Below are 23,073 nucleotides of genomic sequence, written 5' to 3' on the forward strand. Positions count from 1 at the left end.
GAAATAAGATGAATATGTGAAATTTTTATTAATAAAAGCTAATATATATTGGAAAGTGTGGCTTAGGGATGCAGGTTCTCCTCTTGTTCCCCTCCCACTCCAAAAAATACTGTATGCCTCCCCCTGGACATAACCTGCTCTGCTTAGCCTACCTTATGAATGAGAATAGACCAGAAAACCACCACCCTCTTTGCAAGTAAGTAGGTCTCAAAAAGAAGATCCAGAAGAGGTTGAGATGCATGTACGCAGGTACTACTCTAACACTATTAACAGAAGTTTTTCCACGGGGAAACAAAGGATGGGGAGAGAGCTTATCCTCCAAAATAGACCTCTCTTATCACTTGAACTCTGTTACACCTTCAGTGCCTAATCAGAGTTGTGAATATAGTACAAGTTCAATAAATCCAGAGAATGAGCTCTACTTCTGAATGAACAAAATGCAGTTTTGCACTTGCAGAAGTTAACGGCATAATATAAAATAGTTTGCACTTCTGGGAAATGCAAGCCAAAATGGTTGGAGGTCTCAAGTGCAAGGAAATGGACCAAGTATAATCTAATCTCTTAGGAATGCTCATCTTCGCCATCAAGTCCTTCTGCTGTTTGTTTGGCTCAGGACGGTTCTGTACCTGGCCTCGATGGCTCAGGTAATGTTATTACAGGTCTTGGATGAACAGTGTTGGCAAAGGTGAAAGATTGCTAGATGCTGAACTATGCTTGACACAAGAATGTGCCCTCGTCTCTTCAGACTTCCCCTCATGAACATGAAATATTATATAAGAAAAAAGCAAGCAAGATCTTAACTACCAGATATATTCAAGTTTTTAGAAGGTCCTTGGAAAACACCTAGACACTTAATTTCACAGAGCAATTTGAAATCACAAATGCTTTTAACAAATTATACCCAAAATTATTCTCTCCTGTGTTTATTGCTAATAATAAGTTACTATGTATTTAGTTATTTATACATTCCTAAAGGTTTACTGAGTTCTCCATGCTGGGCACTGTGCTGGTCCTCAGAATTCAGCAGTGAATAAAATCTCAGTGGGCCCTGCCATCATAAGGCTTAGGTCTAGCAGGAAAATCGGTCCTGAAGCAAGTATCTCCGCCAATGATGAGCTGCATAAAAGGAGAATTTAAAAACCAAGAAACAAGACATAATGGCAAGTCTCAAGTCTAGAAGAAAAAAAGCAGGGTGACAAATTCTGGTAATGGAAAAACACCCAACATGGCTGCTGCAGAATGAGCAAGAGAGGGAAATTGAGGGTGGAGAGGACGGCAGGGTCAGATCACAAAGGGCCCTACTCAGGATTCTGGATTTCACCCTCAGAGTATTAGGAGCTTTCTAAGAGTGCTAAAAGGGTTCACATGATCAGATTTATGTTTTGTTTTGTTTTTAAGATTGAAGATGCAGTTGGGAGAACACACCGGCATAAGGTATATACCAATTCAGAGGAGGCAGAGGTCCAGGTGAGAAAGGATTGAGTTGGGGAGGAGCACAGATGGGCTTAAGACCGACAGTGAAGGCTGAGCACAAAACACCTTGCACCAACTAAGTACTTGACAGTTATTGTGAGCTAGCTACTTATAACCCAGGTTACAGATGAGAAAACAGACTTAAGTAAGGTTAAGTAATCTACTCATTCAGCAAATAAGTAGCTGAGATATGAATCAAATCTAAACGACACCAGAGTCCTTGTTTTTAACCAAGACTTTGGAAATTTGCCCTTTTTTGTCCATTAAAAATATTTCTCTACAAACTGTCTGCCAGTACGTAACAAGAGCTGCAAAAATGTTTATATCCTTTGACCTGGAAACTTCCCTTTGGAAAATAAAACTGAAGGAAATAATCCAAGCAGGGGAGGGGGAATAATCTGTACAAGGGCATTTATAATCATGCTATCTATAAAAGAGAAGAACTGTAAGTAACCCAAGTGACTAATTATATAAACAGGGAGCATATTAAGAAGGCAGACTCGTCATCATGTTCACAGCTACATACTACTCCATCATCACTTCTTATGTGATCCTGAGAAATGACTCAGTCTTTTCTAAAATATTCAGCTGTAATGATTAAGTTCTCTTAATGAATCTCTCACCCACCTAGGGAAACTGGCATTAATAATACTAACCACAGTTGTATTTAGTGGAAGAATTGTTATTACCGCTCTCTGATTATGAGTTTATAACGCGCAAAGCTCTGAGGCAGGAACCTGTCATACGTTACCTCATCTAATCGTAACAACTTACAGCATGGACGGTGCTGCTCTCAACAGGCAGCTGAGGGAACAGAGAGGCGAAACACCTGCCCTAGATCATACAGCTAATTAGTAGCACATCCAAAACCGGAACTCTAAAGCCCGTGTCTTCTTCCCTATACAATGCCACCCCCTGGTTATCAGAGAAAGTGGAGGTTCAGATAAATTGAGCAAACTGAGGCTCAGAGATCACAAAGCTAGGCAGTGATAGAACCAGATTTTGAATGTAGGTCTCCCAATTCCAGGTAGAGTGTTGTTTTTCTCTTTTGTTGTGTCACAGTTGTCACATATGAGATCATCAACAGATAGATAAAATTATGTAAATTACATCACTTTAAAGCTACAGTATTCCAAAGCTTAGATTCAATTGGCCTAAATAAAACATCTGCAGAAAGATAGAATACTACAGAAAAGAAAAATTTGCCAAAGACCAACAAAAGATTATCTATCCAAAAGAACTGTGGGAAAAGCCCTATATTATGAAAAGATTACATGGGATGGGAGACAAAGGGCCTCCCATTATTACTAAGTGCCTACTGTGTCCCAGTGCTGTGCTAGATATTTTGCCATCAGAGTTCACTTGCTCTTCCCACCACTCTGTGAAGATTAGGGAGAATTCTATTTCACAAGCAAGAAAACTAAGATGGTGGCAGATGAAGGGATTTGCCCACAATCACTCAGCCAGTGGAGTATGATTTGAACCCAGGCCAGTCCGATGCTAAAGTCCACATTTTTTCAATATACCACACTGCCTTCCACTGCAACACGAGTGGCAGAATTCTATTTTCTGCATCCTTTGATTAAAATGAAGGACACATAATATCTGGCATTCTTGTCCAAACAATATTAAGGCTAATGTTAGGGATTCATTAAATAGTCACTCAACAGCCATTCATAGGAGGACTCACTCTGTGCCAGGTATGAGCTAGGAACATAAAGTTGAACAAATGGTCCCAAATTTCATGGAACTCTAGGAGAAATAACATGTCTTGGTGTCACCATTAATGAACATCCATATTCTTGGGAGTGTGGGACACATTTGTGTCGTCTGGTTTGAAATGGCAAAATATCAAGCTCTCTTAGGAACTGAGTGATTCTGGATGGCTAAGTTTCTGGATAGCTGAGAATTTACTCTGTTAAGCAACAGATCTTTGATTTCACAATTTTTATTACTTAATCATTTCTCAATGCTTTGTCAATTCTCCCAGGGCATTCTGAGCTCCAAAGTCTGAGATCTTATAGTCCCCATTCTCAATGATTCCCCTTTACTATTATAGCCAATGGATGGATGGGTAGATAGATGGATGGGAGAGAATAAGGTCTTTATAACAAGTATTTCACATGAGAAATTCTGAACTCAAGCACTTTCCAATCTTTCTTAAAGAGTTCTTTAAATTTGTTTGTTTGTTTTTAAGGAATAACACAATTTAAACTTCTCTTGAGGAGATGGGTCATTATTAGCATTCTGTTATGAGAAAAATAATGTGCTATGATTCAGGAAACCAAGTAACCTTGGGCAAATCATTGCATATATTAGGAACCTTAGACTGCTCATTTCTAAAATGAAGGAGCTGAGCTAGAATTATCTCTGAGGACTTTTCCAGCTCCATAATTGTATAACTCTTTGAACAATAAAATTAGTTACTATAATGGTCGATTCAAACAAAACTATCCTTCTCCAGAGCCTTGTGCAGTATGTGAATTAGTTTGGCTGCATTCTCCACAGTCCAAGATTAACATGGTTTTTGAGTTCTTGAGTCCAGCCATGATTTATAGTTTTTACTATTGCCAACCTAACTTTCAGCTCTCCCTCTTTCATTTTAAACTGTAACCTGTAATCTCCTTCAACTTAAAAAAACAAAAAACAAACAAAAAACAGGCTTAATGAAAAGGAATGGAACCTACATTTATGAGTACCTTCCAAGTGGCAAATAAAATATGCATTACTTCAATTAATTTAATCTGTATAACACTGCAAATAGGCATTATCTCATTTAATAAATGTGGAAACCCAAGATCAGAGTTGCCCAAGACTGTCAGTGGCAGAGCTAGGAGTCAAAGCCAGGTTGATGTATCCAAGGCCCACAATGCTGTGTAGTAGAATAGGGAGTAAATTAAAAGTCCTCAGCCTTGAAGTCAGAATCTAGGAACTCTAATGGTTACATAAATTAAGCTTAGCTTATTGCATTTACATGAAGTTTAAGACATTCATTTTATCTCTTCTCTGTAGAGAAGGGCTTTATTATTATCATTATTTTTTTAATAATAAGTGCTGTTTTTCTAAGCACTTTTTTACTTAGCTTATTTTATATAAAACCCAGGAGAGCTTTAGGTAGTTATCAAATGGGCAAGGATGCCAAAAAGCTTAGTGCTAGCTAGGTAAGAAATTAACTTATATGTATTATTAAAACTGGTGAATCATGTATTAAACACTGAAGGGAAAAAATTAAAACCTTTACCAAATTTTACTACTTTTCTCTTAACTAAGGTCATTAAATATAACTATATATTCGAAAAGACTGAAAACTCAGTAAGGTTTAACTATCAGGGCTGCTGCATAAATACGCTCAAGAATCCAGCTTCATGTTTCAGAATCTACTGGGATGAAACTGATAAACAGCAATTATGTCACATTCTTTCCTTAAACAGTGTCTCTGGAAGCACCCAGATCTTTTCACGTTGGTGCTCATTCTGAGCTCCAGAAATCTCAGTTCTTGCTTCCCCCTCACTGCAGATGAATAGCTGTATTCTACTGAATCTCCAAGTACAGTTTATGGGCAAATGAAAGACTCTATTGCCAAGTACTCTGTCATCATAAATAATCTGAAGTCAAGCATTTCTTGTGTGGCTGCCTATGAACTAAGCTAACTAAATTTCTCTAGCCAACAAATACTTTCTCATATTTGCAGGTCAAGTGCCAGGGAATTTAATAATCTTCTGCTGAATCTACACTTTGGAGTATCAATAAGTGATGGATTGTTCTAGATCCACGTTCCTTTGTTGTCAGGCACCACATATATGATTAAGTGAATGTTGCACTAATTGAATGATAACATTACCATAAAAGAAAAGGCTTACTAAAATAAGCAGACACTATGAGCTGGTTGCCAGGGGGGACATGCAGCCTCAGACCTGCTGGGAACTGATGAAAATGGCTTGAGAGCTTCTGGTTTGTCAGTGGATGTTCACTACAGCACACCACGGGGCTCTGCAGACCACAAACCAAAAGAAGTACTGCTAGTGCACAGAGTTGAACTTCTCATAATCAGTGTTTTCCTAACACCTGGTTGCCTCTGGGATTTTCATTGATTAAATATTCTCTTCAAGACCCCTTGGTAATCAGAAGGTCAAAAAATGTACAAGTGTAACTTGTAAAGTTTGGAACAGTCGCTCCCTCTCATAACAGTAATAATGGTCACCATCGTGGGTAGTGGATGAGATAGACTGAGGCCAAGTCCAAACTCGGGAGGGCTGGGTGGTAATGATGAGAACCAGGTGAACTCGCAGGGACTCGGGGAGAGTCAGGGACTCAGGGAGTGTGGCTTTAGAGGGCTGGCATCTGAGTGAGGGAATGAGCAGAAGCCAAAAAGACATGAGGCATGGCAAAGAGGTGAGAAGAACAGCATGAGGCTACAGTGAAGCCAGACAGTAAAAACAGGCTGGTGTGCTGACGTTGACAGCTCTCTTCAGCTCACACGCGAGAACAGGAAAGCCTGTGGAGACGGGTGCTCCAGGCTGGCCCATCTGAGGTCACAGAAGGTGAAGGGGATTTGGGGTGAAAGTGGAATAGCTGACCGCACAGATCCAGACAGGACTCTGGAGTATACAGCCAAGGACAAAAGGACCAGGGAAGGAGGAGATGTCAATCGACAGAAGAGCACAGGGGGGCTTCCCTGGTGGTGTAGAGGTTGAGAATCTGCCTGCTAATGCAGGGGACACGGGTTCGACCCCTGGTCTGGGAAGATCCCACATGCCGCGGAGCAACTAGGCCCGTGAGCCACAATTACTGAGCCTGCGCATCTGGAGCCCGTGCTCCGCAACAAGAGAGGCCGCGACGGTGAGAGGCCCACGCACCGCGATGAAGAGTGGCCCCCGCTCGCCACAACTGGAGAAAGCCCTCGCACAGAAACGAAGACCCAACACAGCCATAAAAATAAAAATAATAAAATAAATAAATTTATAAAAAAAAAAAAAAAAGAGCACAGGGAGGATAAGGAAAGGTTCTGACAGGAGGGAGGGAGGGAGGGAGGGAGGGAGAGGTGGCAAGCCAGGAGGTTAGAGACAGAGTGAGCACGCCTCCAGCTCTCCGTGCTTTACTTTACATGCCCATTAAGCAGTCTGACTCTGTAGTCTCTGCTCCCTCAGCTTTTAAGATATCCAAGAGAATAGGCCATCCTCTGATGCTCCAGGCCACACACCAGGCAGATGTAATTGAACATCTTCACGGCCAAATGCCAACGGTACGGCCCTACTCCAGTACTAACGTTATCAGTGCTCAGAATAACTGCCTTCTATGGGGACATCACCGAAGTCTGAATGTCTTTGTACATCCTCCGTCTCACACACACTCTCCCCACCTAGTTTTCTTTCACAAACCTTCTTCCTCTCTAGTAACCACTCATGTCTGTCCTCTTCCGGGTCTTATCTCTCTCACCCAGCTGCGTGAACTTTTGCACCGGCCTTGTAGCATCCAGTGACTTACTTCCTTTCTCATTCTTGCAAAAGCCTCACTCCAGGGTCAAATCTGCTTTCTCCCAACCCCTCAAAAGCAAAAACTCCGTGTACTGTAACTTTCTGCCTTCAGTGCCCTGCACACAAGAGGAGGTACTAGACAAACGTCTATGGAAAGGAGAGAAATACCAGGAGCCAGGCACACACATAATCCATTCTGTGATGTGAACGCCATGCCCTGAACATCAGCAAATTAACAATGCATCCAAAAAAACATCACCCGCCTACCAAACATTTTCCATGCCCATCACTCTAACTCAAGTCTCCCTTCCCATCCCCCCGTTTTATAAGGGCATGTCTGAGGTAAAATCCATGCTGTGTAGCCTAAAAGCAACACAGGGTCAGGGGCTGAGTTTTATTCACCTTTGAATCCTCAGCATCTACTACAAAGCCCAATATTTAGCAGACAAATGGATAATTTGATTAATCAATCAATCATATGCACAAATTTCCATGAAAACAGAACCAAACAGAAAGCAGAAGAGCTTTGAAATTACCAAAAATCCAATAATCCACAAACTAGATAATCAGACTCTAAAATAACTGAAATCTGGTTTCATTGTTTTAGATGTTTCTATTTGAAATACAGCAAACTTTAGTGCAAAATAATAATGTCATTTTACATTTGCAGAACAGGCCTTGCTTTCTCCAAGCATGTTCCCAGTCATTTGCTCATGCAATTCACCATCTATCAGCTGAGCTTGGAAGCAGGAATGGGAAACTTCACTGAATTTGGAATTAGGACAATTGGACTCAAGTCCTGTCTTTACCACTTCCTATCCGTGACCTTGAGAAAAGTCCTTTAGCCAGTGCACATCTCAGTTTCCTTCTCTGTAGAGCAGAGATAAGACCTTGTTCTTCCTGCCTCTTATGAGGATCAAGGAGGTGGGGGGAGAAGGAAGGAAATAAAATCTTGCTGAATACCTACTATGCCCAGGCATTTTACATATATTATTGAATTCTCACCACATCCTGCAAAGTAGATTTTACTATTTCTTGCCTATTATAGGAGGAAACTGAGACTCAGCAAGGAAACTAACAATTCTGTGACCTTGGGAAAGTTAAGTACTAGAGCTGGGATTTAAACATTTCTGGCTTGTCCCAAAGCTCTCCTCATGAAAGGTGATGCCTCCTAGTGGGGGAAGGGTAAGCTGGGACGAAGTGAGTGAGTGGCGTGGACTTATATATACTACCAAATGTAAAACCAATAGCTAGTGGGAAGCAGCCGCATTGCACAGGGAGATCAGCTCGGTGCTTTGTGATCACCTAGAGGGGTGGGATAGGGAGGGTGGGAGGGAGACGCAAGAGGGAGAGGGTATGGGAATATATGTATATGTACAGCTGATTCACTTTGTTATACATCAGAAACTAACACAACATTGTAAAGCAATTATACTCCAATAAAGATGTTAAAAAAAAAAAAAGGTAATGCCTCCTAAGTGAGATCTAAATATGTGGAAAAAATTTAGCTGCTTTTTAACACATTGCTGTATATGTAAGTATTTTCTATCATTGCTGTAAGTATGGAAGGTGGAGACAAAGAGAAGCAGGTATTTGCTAAGGTCACATGTCAGAGACAGGGCTGGGACTACAACCTGGGTCTCCTGACTCCTGGCCTCAAGTCTTTTCATTAAACCACACCCCCAGGAAAAGGCTCCTGACGTTAGTGGGCACAGAGGCATGATGCTTGTTTATTCAGGCCAGCTGTTCCAGACCTATTTTAAGACAAGCACTTTGAAAATCATGGAAGGTGAGTATCAAGTGTTTCATTAAATATTCCATATTAATTGACCCTTTAGGGCACTCCCCTGTGAGCAGCATATGCTGCCGGCTTCCTGTTAAGCAAACCACTCAAAAGCTGACTACACTTCTTGCAACACATATTTTGAAAGCACATTCAGATAGCAGCATAAAATACAATTCTAAAATAGTTTTTCTATGAAATTCAGAAGTAGCTGCTTCCTTCGCTTTTCATGGTTCTGTCCTGTAAATGCTTGAGACTGGGGAAAGGCAGAATGTGAATTTGTGACTGTCCTTAATACCATTCAGGGTCTGTGTTAACAGGGGAAAAAAGAGTGGGATATAACATTCCAATTAACAGCTAACAATAGATGTCTGTGAATTTACAAGAAGAATGATTGTAATACATGAAAGAAAAAAAAAGACAATCACTTGAAAACATGCCATTTAAAACAATGGTGTTCCTGTTGCCCAGGGAAATGTAAGCAGTCCTGACCCTGCTCAAGAGTAGGGCATTAAACTATGTGCTCGAGACCAGCTGTCACGAGGCACAGTGTTAAAAGGCTGAAAGGGACCAGCATACACTCATTTTCTCCTTTCCTTTCGTTAACTTTCCTTAGTTTTTCTATCTGCTTTTTTCCTTTCCCCACTGTATTCCTGTCAAAAGCCTATCTCCCATTTTATACTGATTCGTGTGATAAATGTGTATAAAACCATCCAGTTGATACATTCAATACCCTAAACCAAAATTATTACTCAATATCCAACTTAGTACGGATGTGCTATAATCAACAGCCACAAAACCAATGAGAGCATTCCTCCACAGGAATGCCACGAGAGCAAAAGAGAGTGAAAAAAAAGAAAAATTCCTCACGGTTCACATTCAGATATGCCAATAGCCTTGTGGATGGGAACTCAGTTCACTATAAATGTTTTAATTCTAATCTTGCCTCTACCACTACTTGTTAGTACAAGTTAGTAACTCCTCTTAGCCTTGGAGAGTATCACGGGGATGAATATCAGTGCCCGTCTCATGGTGTTGTGATGACTGGATGACATAATGCAAGGAAGGTGTTAACACACTGCCTGGAGTGTTTCTGCAGAAACAGTAGTAATAATTGTAGTAAAAGTAGTAAACATTTATTGAGCATTTGTTATGTGCCAAGCATAGGGATAATTAGTTCATTTAGTCCTCACAACCACTCCAGGAGGTAGGTTCTTTTATCACGCCTGCTTTTGAGATGAAGAAGTTGAAGAACAGACAGGTTCAGCCACTTTCTGGAAGTCACTCAGGTGGTAAGTAGCAGAGTAATGTTATCTACTATTATTAGTAATGCCACTTAAAGAACAGATGTTTTTGGTTTTTAATGACATAGTGCTTAGCACAGCTTATTAAATTTTATATAGGTGTGTTTGACAAGGTAGTAAACTAAGAGTTATCATTTTCAATAAGTTTCATTAATGCCTACTTATGTATGCGTGTTTCGTATGACTCCCTGGGTCAAATTCTAGAGATGTATATAAATGAAAAAGCCTATGATAGCCTCAAGCAGGTCACAGCCTGGAAGGGAGAGAGATAAGATAAAGATTGCAAAACAGTGTAAGGAATGCTGCCCTCCACCCGTGTACACTATACAGCGTGACACAAAGTAGTAAGTGATCAGCCACACCTGCGGAAGGAGTTAGGCGGCCCTCACTGCAAAGGGCCCTTGAACCAACTCTTCCTTCAGACTAATGAGAAAGGACCCTTCAAGTAGAGAAACAGGCAAACGCAATAGCAGCATAGTTCATTTGAGAAGCCATAAAAAGGTCAGGAGCACGCAGTTTAAAGAGCTTTGAGACATGAAGCAGGACCAGCCCATGGGTCCCTGCAATGCTTACCAAAGAGCTTGGATTTTATCCCATGGTCCATGGGAACAGTTATAAGGTGGTTAGACTGACCTGCCCCAGTAGTTCAGGTCAAATTTTAGGAGTCTTTAGTCACTCTCCATCATACCCAGTGCTCATCAGCAAGTCTTTGTGGCTCTACCTTGAAAATGTATCCTGTGCATGCAAACAAAAAGATCCAGGAGAGAACAGAAGATGTAGGAAAGCACAGAGATAGAGCGAAGGAGGAACTGGCCTATGCTAGGAGCATTGATAATTCACCCACAGAACAGGACAGAAAGCATCGTCTACGGGCAAGATGCGGGAAGGTGGGCGTCTGAGGAAGCTCTCCTCTGACTGTGTCTGTTTTCTTGGTGGAATAGGAAGCAAGATCACCAGTTGAGAGGGAGAATGAAGATGCAGGTTCAAGAAGAAAAGGTACCAGACAGGCATCTGGGAGAGTCAGAAATTGAACGGTCTAGGGCAGTTTTCAAATTGGTCTCAGTACCCCTTTACACTCCTAAAAAAAATAATGAGTGAGAATCCTCAGCAGCTTTTATTTATAGGGGTTATATCTATCAACACCTTACATATTGGAATTCTAAAATGAGAAATCTTTAAAACATACACAAACACACAATCACAGGTCAGCAGCATGTAGCTTTGGGAAAACTCCACTATACGCTTGTGGGAAAGGAAGAGTGAGAAAAGGCAAACAGTGTATTAATAACATTATTAAAAGAATGTTCGACCTTAGGGAACCCCTAAAAGTAGTTTAGGGACTATCAGAAGCCCCCAGATCATACTTTAAGAATATCTGGTCTAGAGACATGTACTCAGATGGCTGGGTTGCCTGAGGCGCCCACCTGAGGTTAGGGATCGTGAATTTAAAGTGAGAGCACTCAGGTGGTATGGGTTTTCCTCCATCCATCAGGTTCAGCAGCTGAATTGCCGGCAGGGAGTAAGTAGAGAGTTGGATTTAACCAGGGTTATATTTTACCCAAATGAGTATCACCAACCAAGAGAAGCTAAGGAAGTAACTATAATGACCATGGTATTTAAGCTGAGTAGGAGGGAAATGAAGACACAAAGGCAGTGAAGAGGTGGTGGGACCAACAGTTCAAAAGATTGTTGAATTTTAGGTATTAGTAGAATAATCCAGAAAGGAAGGATTAGTAAGAGAGTAGGATGCTTGAAACAGAATACGGAAGGTAACTAGTAACAACTTCAAACTCAACATCCAAAACTGATTGTGCCCCTTTCCCTTTGACATCTGTACCTCCTCTCTATCCACCTAGTCACCCAAGCCTCAAACCTGAGGCTTATCCCAGATACTTTCCACTAGTACTGCACCTAAGAGGTCCCAAAGTCTGGCGCATTACAGCTCTTCATTCTCTCTCATCTTCCTCATTCCTCCCTATCCTTCTACTCTCACCCCTTCTCTGGCCTTGCATCCACTGGCCTCCTCCTCCCCTAACTGAACTTCAGCAGGAGTCTTTCTCATGCCCAGCTCCACCCCATCCAATTCATCCTTCACTGTGCTGTCGGTGAACTTTCCACGGTGAACTCTGATCATGTGATTCTCATCCCTCCATCCAAGCAGTGACTGTAACCACAGAGGTGGGGGCATAAAACAGGCAGATACAGGCTGTCACCATGAACGTGCGGTCCATCAGGGTATGAAAAGGAGGTAACGCCACAGTGTCATGAGATGATATAGGGAAGAGGATATGAAAAAAGGCAACGAAGGAGAAAACTCTAAAATTCTTAAGGTATGTTTAAAGAGAAGCCAGCAAAGGAAGCTGAGAAGGAATACAAAAGGTACCAGAGGGACTTCCTGGTGGTCCAGTGGTTAAGAATCCGCCTTCCAATGCAGGGGATGCGGGTTCGATCCCTGGTTGGGGAATGAAGATCCCACATGCCGCAGGGCAACTAAGCCAGCGTGCCGCTACTACTAAGCCCACGTGCCGCAAGGAAGATCCCACGTGCTGCAACTAAGACCCCACACAGCCAAATAAATAAATAAGTAAATATTTAAAAGGTACGAGAGAACCAGGAGAGTATAGTGTGATGAGAGTTAAGAGTTTCAGGGCGGAAGGAAAAGTCAATAATGTAAATTGCCACTGTGAGTTTAAGAAAAATAATCTAAAAAGAGTATGTTGTATTTGAAAATTAGGAAATCAGTGGTGATCTATACTGGATCAATCCTATCTGCATTACAAACATGATATAATTTTCCCCATCTTAAAAAAAAAAAAAAAGGCACTTGCTCATTTTGTTCACCCTGACAACCATGGGACTGCACCTCACCAATAAAGTTTCAGCACTTCAATCCTTTACCCCAGGCTCTGGTTCCTCGAGAGCCCAGGTTAAGCCATCAAGTATGCAGACAGAACAAGTGCTTAAGATGCCTGAGCTACTTCACATGAAAAGATCTTGATCGGTGTCAAGTTTAAATTTATGCTGGCCAAGAGAATAATCCAACAAATGGCAAAGAGGTTACTGACTCCTGAGAAGAAAGATTAAATAATGACATTATTTTCTGAACTGACTGGCTAAAAATATAACTGGCACACCACTCTTTCTGGACAATGACAGCCTTTTTTCTCTCTTCCGTATAACCCAGTAATCTTCACACAGCAGCACCTGGGGCGGGGTGGGGGGAGGGGGGAGGATGCAGACATGCACTTGGGAAGCACACCTTAATGCTAAGGTCATATAATCATAGTTTTAAAACAATGTACAGGGGGCTTCCCTGGCGGCGCAGTGGTTGAGAATCCGCCTGCCAATGCAGGGGACACGGGTTCGAGCCCTGGTCTGGGAAGATCCCACATGCCACGGAGCAACTAGGCCCGTGAGCCACAACTACTGAGCCTGCGCGTCTGGAGCCTGTGCTCCGCAACGAGAGGCCGCGATAGTGAGAGGCCCTCGCACCACGATGAAGAGTGGCCCCCGCTCGCCGCAACTAGAGAGAAAGCCCTCGCACAGAAACGAAGACCCAACACAGCCATAAATAAATAAATTAAAAATTTTAAAAAAAATGTACAGTTATGTATAGCAGAAATAAAGCTCTCTTTAACTTTAAGAAGTAGTAACAGCAATAAAAACCCAACTGTGTGTTAGGAGCTTGGAAGGAAATCCTGCGGACAAAAGTGATGAATTATTTTAGAAATGCTGCATCGCCAACACTTGGTGCTCCGTGGAAAATACACATCAAATATATTTCATTTATATTTTCTTATATACATACATGTTTTTCCCACACATACACATATATACAAGTGTGCCGTATGATAAAATTTGTCTAAATCTAAAAGAGCTCTTATAATAGGTATTAAATAAAAATTCTGTATGATAAGAAAATCCTCTTGATCTCTTTTCCCCTACTAGCCACTACCCCATTTATCTGCTCTCGCCACAGCAAAATCACTCCCTAACACATGTCTATACTCGTGGTCTAGATCCTCTCCCATTTGCCCCTCTTCTCCAGTGGGGGGGTTTGCCCATCATACACCAAATCTGTTTTTGCCAAGGTCACCAAAGAACTTCATACTGCTTAATACAATATTCTATCTTCAATCCTTTTTTCCCTTGAAGAGCAGCATTTGACGTGTCTAATCACTCCTTCTAGAAACACTTTATTCACCTGGTTTGCTAGAACCATACTCTGCTGGCTTCTCTCCTCCCCGTGGCCATTCCCTCCCAACTCCTTACAGGCTCCCATCTCTCTACCGCTGACACATGGGCAGGCCCCATGGCTCACGCGTCTGATCTTTTCTTTCTACACTACTCCCTAGGTGATATCATCCAGTGCCGAGATTTTAAATACCACCTATACCCTGATGACGGCAAACTTTTCCTCTCCATCTCCAACTTCTCCAGCTGCCTGCTCAGCATCTAGATGCCTGCTGGGCATTTCAGACATAACTAGCTCCAGACTCTCCTCCCCCTCTCCCTACCCCCAACCCCCAAAGCTCTTCTTCCTCCCATCTTCTCCATCTCAGTAAATGGCAACTCCATCAGTTCAATTCCTCAGGCCAGAAACCCTGGATTCATTCCTGGCTCCTCTCTTCTTCTCATACTGCTCATCTGATTCCATCAATAAACCCTTGCTGGCTTTATCTTCAAAATATACCTATGGTTGGATTCCTTCTCACCACCTGCCCTACTATCACTCTGGTCAGAGCCGCCATCACCACTTGCCCGAATGATGGCCTTAGCCTGACTCTTCCATCCTGGCTGCTCTGTGGTCTATTCTCAACATAGCAGCCAAAGTGACCCTGTTGAAAAGGTAAGTCAAGTCACGTGATTCCTATTTCACCCAGGGTGAAAGTCCTTACAATGGCCCACAAGTCCTAAAAATCTGGCCCCCATTTTCTCTCTCACCTCATCCCTACCACCCCTTCCCACACTCACTGTCCTCCAGCCCACTGGCCTTCTGGCTGTTCCTTCAGTTTAACCACCATTTAATTACCTCAGGATCTTTGCACTTGGTGTTCCCTCTGCCAGGAATTTTCTTCTTCCAAACATCCACATTCCTGCCTTCTCTCACTCCCTTCAGGTCCTGCTCAATTGGCATCTCCTCAGAGAAGCCTTTCTTGACTACCTTCCATAAAATCAAATCACATTTCCCTCTAGTCCCTGACCCAGGTTCATCTCTCTTCACAGCACATCATATTCTACAGCCATTTATTTATTTATTGTCCCCCACTAAAATAGAAGTCCTTTTAGGGCAGGGACTCCATTGAGTTTGTTTACTGCTCCAAGCCAGTGCCTACAACAGTGCCTGGAACATAGTAGGAACAAATATTTGTTCAAGGAACCCTTGAAACCGGAATAAGTCATTTTAAGAAAATTCGAAGTTTACCTACACTGTACATAGTGGTCAGTAAATTTATCAAATGCGTTATTCCCATCCTATGACATAATATAAAGCAATATTTAAAATTACAAAATAGTAAGATTAAGATAATTTCATTGATGATACATCCAGGCTTAATTATAGACATTTATGGAGAACTTCTTAACCACCAAAAGTGACATCAAGCCCACAACCCACAGTCTTCCACGTTGCACCCCCAGTACAACTAGCAGAGGAAGGCTCTTCTCTTCCAGAGTCATGTATGTGCTTGGTATCCTAGCTAGAACACTGTTTTGGATGAAAAATAAATCTGTCTAGTATATATAGAGACCAGATTTCATGGACTGTGTGGATTTTCATGGATCATCTGGGTTTTATTTAACTTTTATTCTTTATAATAAAAGGAATATGTTAAATGTGTAACTAAATGTGATTAATGTTTACCACCTTAACTAATAAAAACAAATCTAAATCAGGGTAAAAAAAAAAAAAGGACCTATTTTGAACTAAAGAAGATTGTCCTCTTACCAACATAGCAAGATGCAAAAGAAGGCTGATGTCCACAGCCAAAAAGAACAGTTACTAAGTAAGAGAATCGGGGTCCCATTTATAATTTTTTTTGGAGGACAATTGATTAACTTAAGACTCCAAGATTCAAACCTAAAATTGTTTAATTATTTGCAGGGTTATTATTTTTTAACACAAACAAGGCAGAAGGCTAACAAAGAGAGTGGAATAAATCCCACTCATTGGAGATACACACTCTTATTAAAAGAGGCTATTCATAGCCTCCTTCTGAAAACTTAAAAACAAGTAATAAGCAAGACATCGATACGCTAAAATTTCTTGTGTCAACATCTGTTCATAACAGTCTCAAAAACCACAAAACTCTGAAGTGAGAGCCTCCAGTTTTTTCCTGGCTCAGAAGATCAGGTGCTATAAGGAAATAGTTTATTTCAAGTTAATATCTTCAACAGAACCTAAGCCGGCTGGACAGAATGAGTCTTAGACATGGCAAAAGCCACAAATACTAGTAATGACAGCTCTAAATTCAGAAGAGTAAAGTCTGCTGGGACGTATGTCAGGGTTTCACTGGGTTATTAGGTTATTCACTATATAGTATGGATAGAGCTGATGGCACAGAAGCCTTATAACCAGAAGCAGCCAGAACCTTCACCAAGAAAGATATGAGTAGTTAGAGGCAGAAATAGAGATGTCAGCCCAAAGGAACTTGTAGACCTTGCAACTGTTTTAAAACTTTGATTGTAACCTATTACTCTTAATGTGACAATAGGAGAAAAAAATGTTTTAAGTAATTTTGCTAATAGTGAACACCTATTAAGTGCATAGTATCTGCTGGTCACTGTAGGCATGTTAAATACATCAATGAATTATTTAATGAAAACACGCACTAAGTCTCATTTAAGGATTTAAGGACAACCTCTATAATACAAGCTCACCTGTCCAGCACTCAGCTGTTCAGAAACCTTATCTCTCTGCAATGTGGCCAAGAATCAAGAAGGCAACAAAAAGAGACATCACCATATTCAGGTACTAACTTTCCACGGTTCACTTTTGGGAGAAGCCCGCACTCACAGAAAATTACTGCACTGAATTTGGAACCAGAAAGCTCAGGGTTAAGAACCCAAAAGCACAACAGCCTAAGGAAGGTCATTCAGCTGTTTAGTTCATTATAACCCGGTGGCTTATATGATAGAACAGTGTAATAATTCCTCTAGGGCAAGGGTCCTGAGGTGTTCATTGTGGTACTCCCAGTAGGGAATAGAGTTCTTAGAGCAGCATATGTGCTCAATTTTCATTAATGACGCTTTTAATGACAATCCTTTGCAATCAAAAAGATTAAGTTACATCTACTATATTCTACAAGGAGAAGAAAGAGCAAAAAAAAAAATTTGAAAAAAATTTCATCCATTGTTACAATTCAAGTAAAGGTTAGAAGGTTGAAATAGGGAGATCCTCAGCTGTCCAGAATACTTCATTATTGAGAACAACTTACTGAACAGCCCCTAGGGGTTCCGGGCAACTGAAGTTTCAGGACATGAGCAAAGTACTGTACTCCCTGCTGGTGGGCCAAGGCATCCTGAGGCCACAGGCCAGATGGAAAATGGGAATCTGCAGACTGGATAATCACCTGCAGCTTCCTACAGAACTCTGTTGAGAGCAGCAACTCCCAGCTTAATGGAAATGTCTGTTAAACCCTTGGGCAGGATATCCTGAATTGGGACAACACTTAAGTGGTCCGTGGAGTCAGCAGTCACCACCCAGGCTCATGGGAGAGTACAAAATAAATTTTCTCACTTCTAAAACCATATGGGTCTCACCACTTACAAGCCTGTTCTTTCTTGGGGACCACTAACCAGCAGGTTGAAGGTAGACAGACAAGGGATGCAGAATTTGAGGTTCAGAGGGGCCCTGATGAGACGCTGACATCAAGAAGAGAGGAATGTGTGTGCCCTAACTTTAGAAACATAATTATTCGTTATATAAAGTCAGTTTCGTTGTAAAAGGCACTGTTCTGGTTGCTAAATAGCTGAGGCTCTGTATCATTCAGGATTAGTGGTAAAGTGTGTCATGGAAGGGACTCTTTCCTCTCCCTTTTAAGTTGAAAGTGGTTTTTTACATTCTGAAAGAGAAAACAGATGTATTGACTTGTGTTTAACAGCTTTCTGCATGCAAACTTTCTGACGGGACCAAGAAACTACCATTCCACTGAGTTGTGACTTTTGAGTTTACTCTAGGGTGCACACAGCCTTCCGGAGTTGCATTTTTTAACCCCTCAAAGAGGCACCTCCAGGAAAGGCTCCAGCCACAGGAGCCAAGAGTGCACCCCACCGCCTGAGCAACCACTGAATGAAGGAAAGCGGAATCTGGAGCAAAACTTCTCGTTTCCTGTCGCTGCTGGGACAGACTGGACTTGCTCCTTCTCACATGGCTTAAGACTAGCTATAAACCCAACCATGTAGCTTGCCAGCTGGCCACAAGCTCCGGGGGCTTTCGGGGCAGCCGCCTTGCTGTGATCCCTTTTCCGCCCTTTGGCCAGTTTCATTCCTGTACAGATAACGGTACCGGAACGCCCTCCACTTCCTAGAGTCCTCTTTATGTCATGGTTCCGCTTTCAAGAAAACATGGGGACGAAACGCAAAGCAAAAGAACAGACTAAAGGCAAAATTACCCCCATCAGCTCCTTTCATGCCTCTCCATCGTTACTATAAAAGAGCTGGATCAAATTCCTTTCGTTGCCTCCCGCCACACACACGCGCACACACACACACACACAGGTAGGTGCAGGGCACCCTAAGACAGCTTGTTCCCGCCTCACAGAAAGCCCTTACGAAATCCTCATACCGTCTCAGGACGCAGGGCTCTAGCCTTCAGCTAAAGAGCTAAACCATCTCAAGCCAAGGTACAAGAAGCCGAAGTGGTCCGCAAAGCAGAAGGCTGCGAGGCAGGGTGAAACCGAGCGCACCTAGATGTCTGCATTTACACAAAGAAATTAGCCGGCTGATTTAATGGGAGATGCCGGCTGGAGGCGGAGGCGCCCGCGCCGGCCTCCTTACCTGGGACATCTGCGGCCTCAGGTTGATCTCCTTCAGGTTGATGGAGTGCGCGCGGAGGTTGTTGAGCAGCTGGCAGAGCAGGACTCCATCGCGGAGGGTCTGAGCCAGGTCGAACACCTGCGCCGAGTCCCAGGTCACCCGGTGGTTGGCGGGCAGCACCTTGCAGTGGATGAGCCACAGCGCGCACTGCTTCCACGGCTCCATGCCCGACGGCTCCGGGACGCTGCCGGGCCGGGGCCGGCGGCGAGGATGCAGCGGCGGCCGCCGCGGTTCCTCCGCCTCCCCGACGCCAGCCGCGGTCGGCCCCTTCCCTGCGAGTGTACGACTGTGCGAGGGAGCAGGAGCCGCGGCAGGCGGATGGGGGGCCTCGCGTGGGGCTTGGTTCCGGTCTCGGCCCGGGTCTGCCGCCGCCCGCCCGCCGCAGCGAGTCCCGCGCGCTCTTCGTGCGCCCCGGCCGGCTCGGCGGCGGCGACCGAGCACAGGCTTCCGACTCGCGAGCCCGGCGCCGGGCGACTGAGCATGCCCAGCGCGCCGGCCAGTCTCGCTGCCGTCTGCGAGTCCCCAGAGGCGCGGGTGGGAGAGCGCGCGCCGCCCTGGCCTGGGGTCGGCGGCTCGGGCGGGGAAGGGGAGGAGAGGGGAGAGGAGAGGGGCGGCGGCGGCCAAGGGGATCCCAGGGCCCCCGCCTACCACGAGCCTTCAGGTTGGCGGAGCTCACCCAGCCCCAGGCGTCCGGGGATCTTCTCTCCGGACGCCTTCCCGGTTTGGGGAGAGTGCGTCTGAACAATGTAATCCGGTGGGGGCTCCTGTTACGACCTCCTAAACGGCAAGGGCAGTTTTTAAAGGGTCCGAGAGGAGCCAAGGATTAATTGGGGCATCCGGACTCCCCAGACAAATGGAAAGGAAAAAAAAAAAAGGCAAAGGGTATGTTGAGAACGCAACGCTGAAAGTTACAGAGATCCTTACCCCCTCACCCCTTTCCACCCTCTAAATTCTCTTCCCACAGATAGTTCCTGTTCCTCCAAGTTAGTTGCTTGTAAAGATGTTTTGGCACCTTAAAGTGAGTGTGTGGAGACGCCTGCTGAAACCCTTCCCCGCCCCCCCACCCCAAGCCTATTTCGACGCGATGTGTTTTTCACTTAGAGATGGTTTCCTTCTGCCCTCTCAGGCTCGGAACTGTTCGGCGTCGCAGTCCTAGCCCTTCAGCTGACAGCACAAAAACCTGCCGGAGAGGAATAGGCCTGTGAAACGCCCACGGAGCCACTGCGCATGCGTCGGCGACGGGCCCGGGTTTGAGCGCAATTAATCTCAGTCTTCAGCTGCACCGGTTGGGCTAAGCTTTGGGACCCCTTAGTGGAACAAGACCCCAGAGCGCTAGTGCTGGCTGAGCAGCGCATTCTCATTTCTTAAACTTTGGGGGGACTCCTAACTGCCCCTTTTACTCCCACTGCCCCTCAAAACCAAAAATAGTGTTTAAATTATTTATCGCAATGTATTGCCACATTGAATTCTTGCTGCTCTCTGTAAATGTGGTCCTGGGTCACCGTTTAGAGATATATTCTTTTAAATTTTGAAAATAAAAATAAAATATGAAATCACTTGGTGGGATTTTAGACCATTTTTTATTTTACTATTACATTTCTGTAGCTCAGATTTTCTATTGTGAACCATATTAATCTTATAAGCAGGTCAAAATGTTATTTTTGAAAGTATATCTGATCTGTTAAGCACAGGGGCTGCGTCCTTTCCCACTAGCCTGTGACAAGTGTAGCACACTGTGTACACTGAGCATTAAACAATAAATCAGCCTGAGGATTTCCTTTCCTCACGCTGATCCTTCCCCAGCAACTTCCTCTTGTGTTCAAACCAGATTGCATCAATGGTACAGTGTTTCCTAACCTGTAATTTTGGCAAATAAATCATACAAAACTTTTTTGTTGTACACCTGAAACGAACAGCATTGTAAGTCAACTATACTCCAATATAAAATAAAAATTAAATTTAAAAAATAAAATAAACTTTACATATGATCTTTAGAAACAAAATCTAACACATCTGAATCGCTATGTAATACAAGGTCCTGCATAAAGAGAAATCAAATTAACAAAGAAGTTTCATAAAAATGGAAGAAATAGTCAACAAAAATATAAATTTTGTTTCAGGTAGCATCAGATCACCTTTGGGTGTTGTAGGACACTTCCAAAGCCCAAACGATATATATCAGGAGGCAGATCTGGGTTTAGAGTCTGAGCATGGCAAGTTTCTAGCAACACGACCTTGGGAAAATGATCTAATTCCTCTAACCTTCAGTTTCCACATATGTAAAATGGGAAAAATAATATTCACCTCATAGTGTTGCTGTGAGGATCAAATGATACAGTGCCTTGCTATTCAAGATGCAGTTTATGGACTGACAGCATCACCCAGGAGCTTGTTAGAAGTGTAGACTCTTGGGTCCTACCTCCACACCGAATGAATCAAAACCTACATTTTAAAAAGATCCCCAGGTGACATATATTTACACTAAAGTCTGAGAAGCACTGATATAATGCCAAGATATGCGATACCTATCACTTAGTGAGAACACAATAAACATTAACCAATAGCTTTTAGTTCACAAAAAGGCAGCAATGACCTAATAAATTCTATTTAACTTTTTATAATTTATATATATTACATATCTGACATATAATATATATATTAAAAATATAACTTCAAAACATAATATCTCTCAAGTACAGTAAACCAGAGAGTGGAGAGAAAGGCAACAGGAAAATATAAGGAAGGCCTAGAAGAGAAGGAGGCTGGTGGAAGGGCAGGCATCTTCAAGTAAACAAGGAGCTCAGTGGCAAAAGTTGAGTCATGTGGGAGACATTAGTGTCAGAAATTCAAATGAGAACAAAAATGGCAATGGGCTTTTTTGAGCTGTCATCTGTGGTCCTTCCTTTAAAACCTTACAACCTAATGACAATGATAAGTTGAGTGATAGGGTACTAAATTCTGTCAGTGGCACCTCCTTGTCATTCCAGGGCCCCAGTGTTCCAATGAAAGCCATTCTTGCACACATGACATGAGACTCGGTACTCAGTGGTCCCACTGCCCTGCAGGCCTATGCGAGCACCTGAAGCACATCCACACTCTACCATTTACTGAATGCCGAGCCCTCTATTGAGCACTTCACGTACATTATCTGCAAGTTAGGGGAAATCACCACCACCACCACCATAGATGAAGAACCAAGATCAAAGGCATTAATTAGCTTGCTCCTGGTTACAAAGCTCAGTAACAGCCTGAATTTCATTGGCCTCCACAGCTATGCTGTTTCTGTTCGAAACTGCTCCCCATTGTAATAATTACCTTAGCAAGTTTAATTACTGGTTTAAATGCCTTTCTCCCTGCTAGACTGAAACACCTTGAAGGCAGGAGTGATAACTTATTCATCTTCAAATTCCCAGAACCAACCTTGGTGCTTGGTGCACCACGAGCACTCAATAAATGTTAGTTGAGTGAGTAAATGAATGAACAAATGAGCTATGTTGCCCCTTTTTACTCCCTCGGTTCTCTCTTCCTGGTAGAGCAAAAAGATCAGGAAGCATTCACACCGGTATTTGTTTCACCAGGTATCAGGGCCCCATGAAAGGAAGGTCTGCTGCTTCCTGTGTGTCTCGTTAGCATTTCTGGACCCTCCAGCATAGCAGGCAACCTGCTCCTCTCCAGCATGGCTCTGCGGTTTGGATCTTTGCCTCAGCCCTATACTTTATACAAATGGAAAATGGGATGGGTGGCATCCCAAGCTGCAGGAAAGACAATAAATGATGGATGTCACATTCTAGGTCTCTTTCCATGTTCAAAATTACACCATAATCAGAAAAGTAAGGATTAGAAAATTCACTAGATTATGCCTCAGTCCTAATGTACCAAATGACTGAAGTAAAGCTGGTGGGAGCCACGTAAATCCACTGCTTGCTAGAATCTGTGTTGTCGCTCAATCCTTACCATTTTATTCTTCTTATTCTTTCAACTCCTAAGTTTAGAAAAGCACTAA

The 23,073-nt window shown here is 43.0% G+C and overlaps 1 protein-coding gene across 3 annotated transcripts in view; it reads right to left on the bottom strand.

Moving 5' to 3' along the window:
• VAV3 (vav guanine nucleotide exchange factor 3) overlaps positions 1-19,236 on the bottom strand; it is a 389,640-nt gene extending 370,404 nt beyond the window's left edge. For all 3 annotated transcript variants that reach the window (XM_007169495.2, XM_007169494.2, XM_007169496.3), the window contains exon 1: positions 19,032-19,236. In XM_007169495.2, coding sequence (XP_007169557.1) covers positions 19,032-19,235 — 204 coding nt within the window. In that variant the 5' untranslated portion in view covers position 19,236. The remainder of the gene's footprint in view (positions 1-19,031) is intronic.
• Positions 19,237-23,073: the final 3,837 nt, after the last annotated feature.

This window comes from Balaenoptera acutorostrata, chromosome 1 (assembly GCF_949987535.1).
Source record: "Balaenoptera acutorostrata chromosome 1, mBalAcu1.1, whole genome shotgun sequence".
Classification (NCBI taxonomy): Eukaryota; Metazoa; Chordata; class Mammalia; order Artiodactyla; family Balaenopteridae; genus Balaenoptera; species Balaenoptera acutorostrata.